Here is a 13,063-nt window from a genome sequence, read left to right on the forward strand (position 1 = left end):
AACGTAAGGACTAAATCGCCCTTTGGCTTTTTGATGTTTACAATTTTTTATTTTGAATAGAAATTATACGACCCGTGACTCACGAATTCCATGGGGTCAATGACGAAACTGCGTAGTAATTAATTAGTACTAATTACCACCCCCCCCTCCTCTCTCTCTCTCTCTTGCTCGTGGGAGGGGCATATCTATGGGTCTATTAATACGTTCGTGTACTTTATTTCTTCTCAAATCATGCCATAAAAGAAATTTTTATCCAGCATTACGCACCATCCAATGCAACCCAAGCCTGTGAACAGAATTTTCCCTGTCCTTTTCCCGATAATGTAAAAAGAAAGTCATTTTCGCCACTTCCAACCAAAAGCTTTTATAAAGCCTCTCAAAAACAATTTTTATTTATTTATTTTAAGTGTCAATATTATTGTTCATTGTATTTGTACCAAACAAAAAATTATAAATTATTTAAGTAACGTTAGATTTACAATTTTTCATAACTTTTCTTTTATTTTTTATTTTTAATATTGTATTTGTACTACCAAACAAAAAATTATAAATAATTTAAGTAACGTTAGATTTACAATTATTTCATAACTTTTCTTTTATTTATTTATTTATTTATTTTTAAACAGTTTAATCACATTCATTGATAAACAAACATAAAACTCAAATAATACAAAGTAAAACTCTGAAGCAACCATAGCCGAAACTACAAGATTACAAGCGTGTATTACATTCTAAGCTCGAACAAAATTCGCTAACCTATAACTAATTTTCAAATTAAACAGCAAATCTGTGCAAAACAAACTCAAACCAATGCATAAGTAGTTCTTATTTCTCTTCATTGAGGGCAGAAAACTCCAAGCCAAAACTCATCCTCATCGGCCCAAAAGTCAGGATAACATTTATATCTACAATTCAAAGGTCTGGACCAAATCAACTACCCCAAACGGCATCAGGTGGGCAGATCGAGAGAGAGGACTGAGAATTATTAAAAGCAAAAACAAAACCAATACAGGAAAACAAAACAAGATAAAAATAACAAAAAAAGAAAAGCCAAACAAAATTATAAGAAAATAGCCAACAGAAAAAAGCACACTAAGAGGATAATAGTAGCCGAAAAGAAGAGCCAATCGCGCGCTCGCCAAAAACCGAAAACAAAAGGGGGCGTTGGAAGCTTATCGCAGTGGGGGGCGCGAACTGCGCGAGAAAAAGGCCCAACAAAAGACGATAGGCAACAAAGCAGACGCAGAGGAGATCGGCGATGCACTCATAACTTTTCTTTTATAATTTATTAATATGAGTTAACATGTAAAATCTCAATAAATAACACGTGTCAATGTCAACTAACTCATAACTAATTATTGGTAAATAAATTTTAAAATTAATTAAAAATGAAACATCAATATTATAAATCCTTCCAATTTGTGTAAAAGAAATTAGAGCGTAGACCTAACCGTAGCTAGAAAAACCTCCCCAGCTGCAGATAAGGAATTGACGTGACATCTACCCCTCCTTTTAATTTGCCACGGGGCCCACCAACGAAAACTGAAGGCCCAAAGCATCGGCCACGTCACCACGAATGCGACCCTGGGTCCCACGCCCAAAGTTTTCAACCTCAAACCCCCCCCCCCCTCTCGCCTTTTTCTCCATTCCGCGTCTCTTCGCCACATCAGTTCCCCCACACTCCCACTACCTCTCACAATTCTCAAACCCCGTGTATCAGAAATGGAATCCACTGGCTACCGCCACCGCCGGTCACCCTCCTCCGACCGTTTTCTCGGCGTCTTCTCCTTCTCACCACCCTCCTCCTCGGCAGACGCATCCGCCGTGGCTGGAGGAGACGAGCTCAACGAAGCCGAGTTCTTCTGGACCACCGATTTCGCCGAGCCCAGCCACTCCGATGACCACCGCCGCCACCATCGGCGGTCGGATTTACAGCAGACAACGACTTCCGGTATCCGCGCCGCACTTTCCGACGCAGATGGCCACCGGCCGTTTCTGTACCAAAAACCTTCGATATCGTTCACGTCATCGTCGTCGAAAGTGGTCCCGATGTTCCCGAGGCCGCCGGAGAGGGAGTGCCCGCAGCCCGTACAGTGCCGGAACCAGTCGGCGCCGATGAAGGTGCCGGTGCTGACAGAGGCCATGGCGAAGATGAGGAAGGGGCTGCTGGCTGACGTGTACGACGACGAAGACGACGGAGGCGACGACCAGATGTTGCCGCCTCACGAGCTCGTCTCCAGAGGCTCCGGCGTGTCCCCGAAGACGACGTTTTCTGTTCTAGAAGGAGTTGGTAGGACCCTTAAAGGAAGGGATCTCCGCCAGGTCAGAAACGCCATCTGGCGCAAAACTGGGTTGATTAAATCATTTGGCTCCGAGAAACTCATAATTTTACATAATTTTATTTTCAATTAAATGATTCAAATTTTATCACTCATCAGTCATCACGGATTCACGGTAATAAGTTATATTTATATGTGTGATAAAATTTGAATATTTTAATTGAAAATAATATATAGAAATCGATCCGAGTATGTTATGTGAACACAGTTCAAATTTTGTTTGGGTTTTTTGGTTTTGATGTGGAAAATATAAGGAGTGTTATGATAGTGTTAGTTTGAGGCCTTGAGTTGCTGGGATATGTGTGTTTATTTTATTTTATGTGATCTATAGAACATGAAATTTAAGTATTTATGTTAATTCATGTTCTTTAAGCTTTTAAAAAGGCACATGAAAAACACATGCATGTATTTCTTCTCAAGTATTAACAATACGTGTCACTTCTAAAGATTCTTTTGTTGAAACTAATTTTTTCCTTCCCTTTTTTAGGCGAAAAAAAAAAGGTGGGGAGGGGGGGTGAAGGGCAATTTTGTCAAGATCTTAAATTTTCTATGTTAAACAGTAGCATAGAGATATATATGTTTCAATATAGTACAGAGAAATGACCCAATCGTCTAGTCTTGGTCTCTCTCATCATCAGTTTCTGGAAAGGTCTCTCTACTTTGATGATTCTCGTTACTTTATTCGTGCTAAAATGTTTTCCAGAAATGGGCCCAATCTGTATATTACTAAATAAGGTACGAGGGTCGAGGGGTGTCAAAAAGACCCATTATATATGACCTGGCTAGCGACACGACCTTAAAAGTACTTTTTTTGGTTGTCGCATGCGTTAAAGTGGTGGAGGCTTTTAGAGACCAGTTTACTTTATAATTCCATTTTATATTAATGGATCATGATAGAATTTGGGCCTCATACATATGTATGGTTGAGAATGTCTATTCCTGTTTTTTCTTTTTCTGCTTTTTTGTTTTAGTCCTAAAAGTCAAATGACGATGAGGTCGAAAATGGTTCCCAATTAACAATTTATGTATTTTGGCTAGGAGTACAACATCAAATCAAATGAGAATGGGACAAATGGATTGAATTGAAACAGTTCACACAGTTACCACAACAATTATAAATACTTTCTATGACCTTTCAAGAATTCAAGGTGCAAAGTGAAAACTTTCGAACACATAATTCAATTAGAGGTCTAGATAATTTTTGGCGGGATAAATTTTTTACCTCTCTACTCCGCTTCCCCTTTTCTCTGTTCTTTTCTTTTCCCTTTGGTTTTCCTTCTCTGTTGGTTCCCATCTCCGATCCTCTCTTCCTCCACATGTTCTCTTTTCCTTCACCTCTCTTTTGGCTCCAGCAGCAAACATGTCACCTCCTCTGCCTCGCCGGTCCGCCACCTCATCCGGTCCTCGCCATTTTCTCCTGCTCCGGTCTCCACGTGGGTTTCAACTCCGATTTGCTCCAAGCTAGATCTACTTCTTTCTAGCAAGTCAGGTCCGCAATGCACCCCACCTTTGCCTTCTCCAGCCCATCCCTCCTTGTTGCCATCTTGCCTCCATGCGGTTGCGGGTTGCACATGGATCTCACTTTTCGGCGCATGCTCCACACGTGTGCTCAAGCTGCCACACCCCACCGCTGCGCATGGATCTCACTTTCCGGCGCATGCTCCACACGCGCTAGTAAGTGTGCTCAAGTTGCCACACCCTACCGATGCTGTTATTTGCTGGTCTATTTGTTATTTTTCTATATTTTCTTTTGTTTTTCCGTTGTTATCAATAATTTTGGATTATTTTTCTATATTTTCTTCTGTTTTTCCGTTGTTGTCAATAATTTTGGATTTTAGTCTCCCTGCATTTGTATGGCTAGATTCAATAGCTAAGACTTCTACTTCGGTGAATCTGTTCGTGCCTCCCTCTACTTCAGTTTCTAGTTTGAATTATGACAATGTCTTTTCTACTTCAGCTTCCTTCGACCAGTTTTTTCTACTTCAGCTTCCTTTTTTCTACCTCAGCTTGCTTTGAGCAACTTTTTCTACTTCGGCTTCCTTCAAACTTCCTTCAAATAGTTGTTACAGTTTCCAGACGAGAGTTCAAATAAGTTTGTCCTTGTCTGTTCCTCTTTTACTTTTGAAATTGCTTTATGCAACCCCCTTGAGAAGGTCATCACATTTGTTGTTCCTATTCCTACATTTTGTATGTATTTCTACATTGTGTTTTTCATATTGCTGATGTTGGAAAGACTACCGCTTTTTCAATGGTTTGATCCATTGTATCCTTTTCTTATTCAATTAAGAAAATAAAAAATAAAGGTCTAGATTATTTGGCTGACTCAGTTTTTTGTTTTAACAATTTTGAATTCAAAAAGAACAATAATTAATTATCAGGATGCATCCTGATCAACAAAACAAAAACAAATGCTTGATCCTACCAATGTACTACACCTTTTTTTTTTAATGGGGTACTGGACACACCAAAGACTCATATATTGAGCGAGGTATTTAAGTGTTTTTACGAAGTAAAATTATACAGGACATGGGTTTTATTCTAAACACACATAATCGAGGTTCTATATAATCAAAAGAAATTGATGGCAAATTATTTTATTAAAAATCCGGGTTTTAATTAAATTTCATGGGTTCTCCTGAATTCCTTCAACAATCCAGGTTTTAATAATATTTTACTTTCTCTTACCGATGAAAAATTAAGAATTAAATCTAAACTATAGAAAAATTGAAAAATTCACTCATTCCAATTTCAAGGATGTAATACAAAAAATGAGATGAGATTATTATAAGGATTAAAGGGTTAGAGAAGCAACAAGTCAGACAATCAAATATGCCTCAAATAATTGAGTTCAAAAAGGAATTATCCTTTCACACATCTAATTGAATCATCATTCTTGCCACCTCATTCTACCTCGCTTTACATAGAAATGTTTGGAAGTCGGAAAACTGGCGGTCTCAAAACATTGAAAAATTCAGACTTCAAATTTCAAAGGTCATCTTGCTGATTCAAAGATTTTTTCTTTTGAAAAAATGAGCTGGGATTTTTATTAGGATTTAGGGATAAGTGAGGAATCGAGTCAGACAATTATTTATGCCTCAAAAAAATTGAGTTCAAAAAGGAATTATCCTTTCACACATCTAATTGAATCATCATTCTACCTCTTTACATAGATACGATTGGAAATTGAGAAAAAAAAATGTCAGTCCGAAAACGAAAAACAGTTCGGGCTTTTGTGCAGCTTTTAAGAAAAAGCGCGATTATAACGAAGAAAAGTGTAAAACTGAATTTTTCCAAATAACAATTTAGGTTATTTTCAAATCCCTATTTTTTGAAATGGCAGATTTTGAACTGATAAACCAAAACGACACAATCATAACTCTGAAAATGAAATTCAATTCATAATCCAAAAAAAACATGCTAATTAAAGGAAATTAAAATGTTCACCACCTAAAAGTGAGACACGGAGAACGTACCAATGGAGCTGAAATCCCATTGATTTGAAACCGCCAAGGATGAAATAGCACGGAGACCATCCACCATGAGGTTCCAAAGCAAGTGAGGAAGTGACAGATCCAAAGGAAACGAGAAATGCCTCACGGAAAAGTAGGTCAGGTGGTTGAAGAGAAGGACTCAAAAGGAAAACCCTAGAGAGAACTCTACGTTTCAATTTTGCGCAGCTATGACTCGAAACGCTTCCATGGATTAGCTTAGGAAGGCGATCTTAAGGGCCGCGCTTGGAGAATTTTTGATTTACAAGAAAAAGTAGAAAAAAAAAAACAAACAAAACAAAGGGAAAGAGAGCAATAAGACTCAGAAAAAACCCTAGCTACTCAGTTGGACGATATGCGAGAATAGTGCAAATATATAGCCCTACGTTTTTCATAATGACATATCTACCCCTTTTGCTCTAATGATTTTGGGCTGTTGTGGGCTTCAAAAATGGGCCAGATGGGTTGTGGTTCTGGGTTGATATGGTGGGATTGGATATGGTTGATAATGGGCTGTAAATTGAGGCCTCGTGAGAACGAAAAGCCCATGCTGTAGAGGATTGTATATGGATTTGAAAGAAAGTTCTAACCAATCCGAATCCATTAGAGAGCAGCAAATGGTACAACATCTTCACCAACTAACGTCCATTGGGCCGAATAATTGAGGGAGCAGTCTATGTGAATTAAGAGCACCACGTAAGCCTCTCTAAAATAGGAAAAAACAAATGAATTAACAGCACCACAAAAGGGTGGTCGGACGGTTTTCGGACCACTTTCGTAGGTGGCTTGCATGGACAAAAACTTGTTACAAATTGGTTTGTAGAAACTCATCTAATAAAGTGACGTGTCTTATAATATGTGAGAAGTACATGTTTTTTTTTTTTATTTAATAGTTATAGGACACATGTTATTTTATTAGATGAGTTTGTATGAATATAGCTACAAACCAATTTGTAACAAATTTTTGTCTGGCTACACCTATTTGAGGTAAAAGACGATTGGTCACCCTCAACTAACCTTCAGGAGTGGTCACACAATTCTTGGAACCATTATGGAGTGGTGGCAAGCAACCCCCATGAGTAATTGCGAGTGATTGCAACTTGCGTTCCGCTTCCAACAAATGAAAGGTTGTGGTTGCGACCATCATGATCTCTAATATGGTGCAAAATTGGTCAATTTTGTGCTAGATTTGACAATCACGATCACCACTTATATGGTAATTGAAGATGACGCCGATCAACATAGAAGGAGATAGTTTATTCAAAAAGAACAGATATTGATCGATGTGATAATACCCAGTCGCTTTGCCACATCAAAGCGTAAGGCCCATTTTACAACTTTTTATTTTTATTTTTTTGAAGTGCAAATCAATATCCTAGTTACCACATAACCTAAGCACCTATAAAATCCATAACTGTAGTAGAGGAGTAACCACTATCCCTTTTAGAACATTTAGATGGAATTATGTAATATTAATAGGGGCAACAATATTTGAATGGGTAGTCTAATTTGTCCCCAACAAAAGTGGAAAGCTAGTTGGTTCTTTTGCTTTCGTAGCTCTCAAGTATCAATCAACCTTCTGGAATCCGATGTTGATAGGTGGTGAATGCTGTAAGCAATTACGTTACTAAAATATTATTTGTGAATTAAATATTTTCTTTACGATCATTAAGTGTCTTTCTCCTCCAAAGTCTTTGCAATTACCGGATGATTTTGATTCCAATCCGATCAAGTATCATAGCCTAAGTCAGCGGAAGGTACTGGATTTCTAATGCACCAATTAGTCAAGTTCTTCAATTAAGTAAGCAGCAAGTAATTTATTTTGATTACCGGATGATTTTGATTCCAATCCGATCAAGTATCATAGCCTAAGTCAGCGGAAGGTACTGGATTTCTAATGCACCAATTAGTCAAGTTCTTCAATTAAGTAAGCAGCAAGTAATTTATATTCAAATCTTCAGAAGAAATATATCTATATATTTAATCGACGACTTCGTTAGAGGCCTAAGCATGAGCTTTGTGATCATTATTACGTCCACTTATTCTTACTAATAAGTATTTTATGTATATATATATATATATAAAATCAGAATACGGCATTTTAAAAAAGTACAACGGTGGTCCCAAACGTGGTCTTTCTGTCCAAATTCCAAACCCCTAAAAGATGTTTAGAACAAGTCATGCAAATAAAATAAAAGTAAAAACCAAATATAGGCTAGCTTGGGTCGGAAATATTAGTATTAGTATAGTCATTATTCGGAAAATTCGCAGCTTTCTGTTTATTGAGAGGACAAGAATAATGGGTTTGATTTCTTAGCAATGTGGAATAAACACAAAGACTTATATGCATAAGCTAATGACTAAAGCATCTCTACACTTGAGCAATGTGGGACAAGCTCACATATTCTCTAACACACATAAAACAGGATACACGATCATTCCAAGTATATCATCTTAACCAATCTCATACACATCTTAAATTCGCTTTCTTAGAATCACACACTATGTACTTTTATTAACTTAATCATAAGAGAGTTTTCTTATCGACAACTCCCAACACGTCTCCGACTGTTTCTACCCCTTTTTACAAGTGTCCACCAAGTCTAATTGTGCGATCAACTTCATATATGTGGGGTGGTATAGAAATGAATAAATGAGAAATAGCATGGTGCGGTGGGAAGAGAACTACCCGTGGAAAAGGGGTAGAGATGTGACTAATCGGGTTTCCTAACAGCGAAGGCGCTTACCCAAACAAAACCCGTTCTTATTTGATTGGTAGCTACTAGGCTACTAGCTGGAAGGAGACCCGTCTCTTTCTCCTCCGACTAATTTCTTCAACGCACGCACTCGTGTAAAATCTATACCATTCCCCACACGCTGACTCCCAAGTCCCAACGCGTCTTATGTTACCATTTTCCAACGGAACCACATGCCTTCTCATCATCTCTACTGATATACAAAACAACACTTGAAAAAAAATTATAAAGGCACAACTTATCTTTTATATATATATATATATATATATATATATATGAGCCAAATATTAACACCAAACATCTCTCATGTATAAAATATGTGCTAGCTAGCACACAATGTTTCAAGCAAAGCCAAACTCCTATCACATACCGGTGCCAATGAGATGTTTCTTACATAGTTTATTCCTTCAAAAACTTATCTTTTATAGTTTTATACGTGCATGTATGATCCTCAATGTAAAATCAAGACTCCATCCCTATATATAGAAGCGTTATATTTTTATGATTTTATATTTATGAATGATTTTTTTTGAGATTTTACTTTCTAACTCCTAATTTTTGGTTCTATTGTCAATCACCCATCGATTTTCTTAATTTTTAAGAAATTATCAAGTTGCTATCCTAAGTTTTCAGTCGATATTAAATTTGTTTTAGTGATTTTTTATTTTTTTTAAATCTATTCAAATATGGGAAACGGGTTACAGGGGATTAAACAACAATAAAGAAGTGAGCACCCCAACAACAAAGCCCAAACGAAAGAGATAGAATAAACAAGCCGAGAAACGGTAGACAATGGTTTCAATCTTTCATTTATGGTTTCAAAATAAACATAAACGAGGGAGGCATTTCTAATATTGGCCGCACATGGCTGTAACAAATGGCAAAAGACTCAATGAAAAGTCCCAACTGGTACGAGCAACATTCATAAGATTTGTTTCTATCTCAAATAGATCAGTCTGTCCATTTTTCATCAGTTTTCTAATATAATTCGTAGAAAATTCCACCCTCTCGTTGTAGGATGGCCTTCACTTCATTTTTTTTTTCTTTAACTTTATAGTGATGCCCCCTTTAAAAAATTCAATGTTATCCAATATCTCTAGAGTTAAATTCATAGTTTCGTCCATTTACGGCTTTACGTAATTCATATGAAACTTACTTGACTCCCACATGTGAACCGATAGAAATATGTTCGGAAAATCTCACAATATTAACATGAGAATATCAATCAATTATCCTTAAATTTTATTTATTTTTAATGAGAAAAATTACAGTTTACCCCCCCAAAGTTGACAGCGTTTTTCAATTCGAACATCAAAGTTTCAATTTTTGCAATCCACCCCCACAAAGTTCCAATTTTTTTCAATTCGACCAATATCATCCCAAAATTCCCATATTGCCCCTGATTTATTTATTTATTTATTTTTTATGAAAACGAAAACAAATTTGGGGGTGCAAAAATGACTAGATGACCAAAGAGCCACCCCGAATTTTTTTTAAATTTTTTTTTATAAAAAATAAAAAAATAAAAATTATGGGCAATATGAGAAGTTTTGGATAAAATTGGTCAAATTACAAAAATTTGAAACTTTGGGGGGGTGGATTGCAAAAATTGAAACTTTGGTGATCGAATTGAAAAACGCTATCAACTTTGAGGGGGTAAACTGTAATTTTCTCTTTTTAATGAGGACGGTAAAAGTAAACAATTGCATGTAGATGGAAGTTGTTTCTGGAGGTTTAGGTCAATCAAAAGTATGGAAAATTTACTCATATGGAAAAATTAGTAATCGGAAAAAGGCACAATGATGGAGATGCATGTTACATGTTTAAATTAATTAAATGAAAATATATTGTGCCTCGTTAATTTACTCTGGAAAAATTAGCCTCGTAGGGTCCATGGCAGCCCCTCCCAGTACGTTGGGTACAGCACAGGACGAGTGATTAATTATTTATTAATGTGGATTAATATAAATATATTCAAACATTATCTCGAGTGTTTTCTAATGGATTTTGGAGATTTTTTTTTTTTTAAAAAAAAAAGTGTGTTTATATAACGTAAAGATAAAATATTTTAATGTTTTGAGAGTTAATAGAAAATAGAAGACAAATACAATATTATAACAACTCAAAACACATAAAGGTATGTGTTTATGATATATGCATGCTAGTTTTTTTCAGCAGTCGTTATAATAAAAATGTCATATTTTGAAATTTTAATGTGAAATGAAGACAAGCTTGGTGGTGTTGGAAAGCTTATTCAAAGGACTACAAAGTCGTATTTAATGGAAATTGTCCAATTCTAATGTTAACTTGATCAAAGCGGGCCATCAAGAAAAAGACAAAAACAATATCCGAGAATCTCATTCAAAACTAGTCCGAACGAGAATTTTATTTTGGAGTTTTTAGGCTACATTCATTTGAACAAGTACTAATTAGTATTCTCGTCCAAACAAGATTGTGACTAATCTTTCTTATTTCATTTTATAATTGGATTATGACTCTATTTACTATATAAGCTAATTAAATACAGGCGTACGTCTTATATAGGCCGGCCGCCAATCCTATGTTGTAGTTTTCATCAGTTTTCAATAAATAAATAAAACTCTCGATGAATAATTTTCTATCTATTTTTTTTTTTCTTCTCAAATATTCCTTGATTTGTTCTTTTTTACGCACGCTTGGATTTTCAATTCTTAGAAGCAGTAATATCTTCTTCTTTCACTTGATGACCTCCTGGATTAATTAGGGTTTCTTAGTTGAATTATTTCCAAAAATTAAAAATAAGTTTTTATCTTTGTGATCAAGTCAAAGCACATTCATGCACGATGTAGATGATAAATAAGGCTACATTAACGTTTTAAAATCCTGTTTTTTGTTTGTAAAATAAAATTATTGACAAAGGGTTTAAAACACAAAACTCTACTATAAAAGACAAATAATTTTTTTATCTTTATATCATATCAAAACACTATTTCAAATTAAAAACAAAGAACAACCTTCAAAACATACTCTCTGTTCGAAGGTTTGATTCCAATTCTTTTTATGCCATCGCCGGAAGAGATCTTGTTGTGTCGGGTTCCAATGCCGATTGAGAGACAGAAGAGTAAGTTCATGAACCGTTCATCAAGCGAGAGCCCTAAAAGAGCTACCAGTGCAGGAAATGAAATGAAATATTGTCAATCACCGCGTAACGTAAATAGTAGAGGTACGACGAGCATGCTTCCTTCAAAGACTGGTAGATCGATCAAAAATCAAGAATCTTCTTGTGTCTACTCTCTGAAGTTTAAACTACCACGGCAGACTGTTCCCCAATATATATATATATATCCTTAGTTGAGTTATTTTACGAAGACATAAGTTTTTGCACACTAATAATTAAGATGCATATATATGTGATTCAATTTACAAATAAGCAACTATCATTCTAATTTTTGCATCATACTTCTAAGCCAAAACTTGAACACGGCTTATATTAATTTGATCTTTCATCAGTAGAAGTAACCATTCCTTAAGTAGTTCATATTAGTTCATATATATGAATAATGTTAAAAATTATATTTTTATTTCACCATTATCCCACCATATTGACATGATAGCTAGCTAGCTAGTGCCAATTAATTAAATTGTCAATTCACAATTGGATCAGCCATTGTTTAAAAACAATTAAGGTGAATTGGCACTAAGACGTTAGCATGATGAGATTGTGGTGGAATAAAAGTATAGTTTTTGGCATTACTCTATTTCATATGTATCTACGCTTGATTAATATCTAGGAGTGGTAGATTTTTGTATATTTGATTAGTACGTAGTGGCAACAAAGTGCAGAATTATTAAATCTATGCTAAATAGAGTGTTGTGTGGTAATTGGGGGATAATTGATGCTATTAGCATGTAGTTACTTGTTGGCTTGTAGCCTTGTGTTATTTTTATATGTTGAGTTGTAATTTTGTTTCCTTCTTGTCTTTACTATTAGCTGTTTAGTACTTGCAGCAAGTTTGTCCTGCCTGTGTTGTATGTGTAAAATTAGGGAGATTATAATTAAGGGGGCCATTTTCACCATTACTTAATGGAAGAGATAATTGGGAATATATTGCCCATTTTACAACTTGATGTGCATTTTACTCAGTAATATTTAGCACACTCTTAGAGATTTTGATGGCAGTCCATCTTTAGAAAAAGCTAGATTTGCTTATGGATTTCTGGGGCAAAGATGGCCAATAAGAGAAGAGCTAGCCTTGACAGCTTGTTGATTGGTTTTTCAATAAAAATAATTCGATCTAATATGGGGAGATTCCTATTTATTTATATTTTGTTGATAAAGTACAACCCTTTATTAAATTATATATTGTTGATCATATATCATTGATCATTGATCATTAATTGTAAAGGTAAAGCAAGACTTGAACATATTATATATAAACAAATATATTTAGAATTCCACTTCATCAACTAAAATAGATAATCCGTACAAAGTAATTAACAA

General features: G+C 35.5%; 1 protein-coding gene and 2 non-coding genes across 3 annotated transcripts; 1 reads left to right on the plus strand and 2 right to left on the minus strand.

The window, feature by feature from the left end:
* Nucleotides 1–1,660: 1,660 nt before the first annotated feature.
* Nucleotides 1,661–2,731, plus strand: LOC132161934 (protein S40-7-like). The gene has a single exon (XM_059572153.1). It carries the CDS (start codon nt 1,723–1,725, stop codon nt 2,410–2,412), a length of 690 nt encoding a protein of 229 aa, XP_059428136.1. The 5' UTR covers nt 1,661–1,722; the 3' UTR covers nt 2,413–2,731.
* Nucleotides 2,732–5,144: 2,413 nt separating this feature from the next.
* On the minus strand, nt 5,145–5,241 carry LOC132162688 (small nucleolar RNA Z266). Its single transcript, XR_009438265.1, has one exon. It is a non-coding gene; the product is annotated as a small nucleolar RNA Z266 (small nucleolar RNA).
* A 164-nt stretch (nt 5,242–5,405) lies between these two features.
* LOC132162689 (small nucleolar RNA Z266) lies at nt 5,406–5,499 on the minus strand. The gene has a single exon (XR_009438266.1). It is a non-coding gene; the product is annotated as a small nucleolar RNA Z266 (small nucleolar RNA).
* Nucleotides 5,500–13,063: the final 7,564 nt, after the last annotated feature.

Source organism: Corylus avellana, chromosome ca9 (genome assembly GCF_901000735.1).
Source record: "Corylus avellana chromosome ca9, CavTom2PMs-1.0".
NCBI classification, from domain to species: Eukaryota; Viridiplantae; Streptophyta; class Magnoliopsida; order Fagales; family Betulaceae; genus Corylus; species Corylus avellana.

Coding starts and splice junctions, on each gene's coding strand:
- LOC132161934 (XM_059572153.1), top strand. CDS start 1,723: ATGGAATCCACTGGCTACCGCCACCGCCGGTCACCCTCCTCCGACCGT.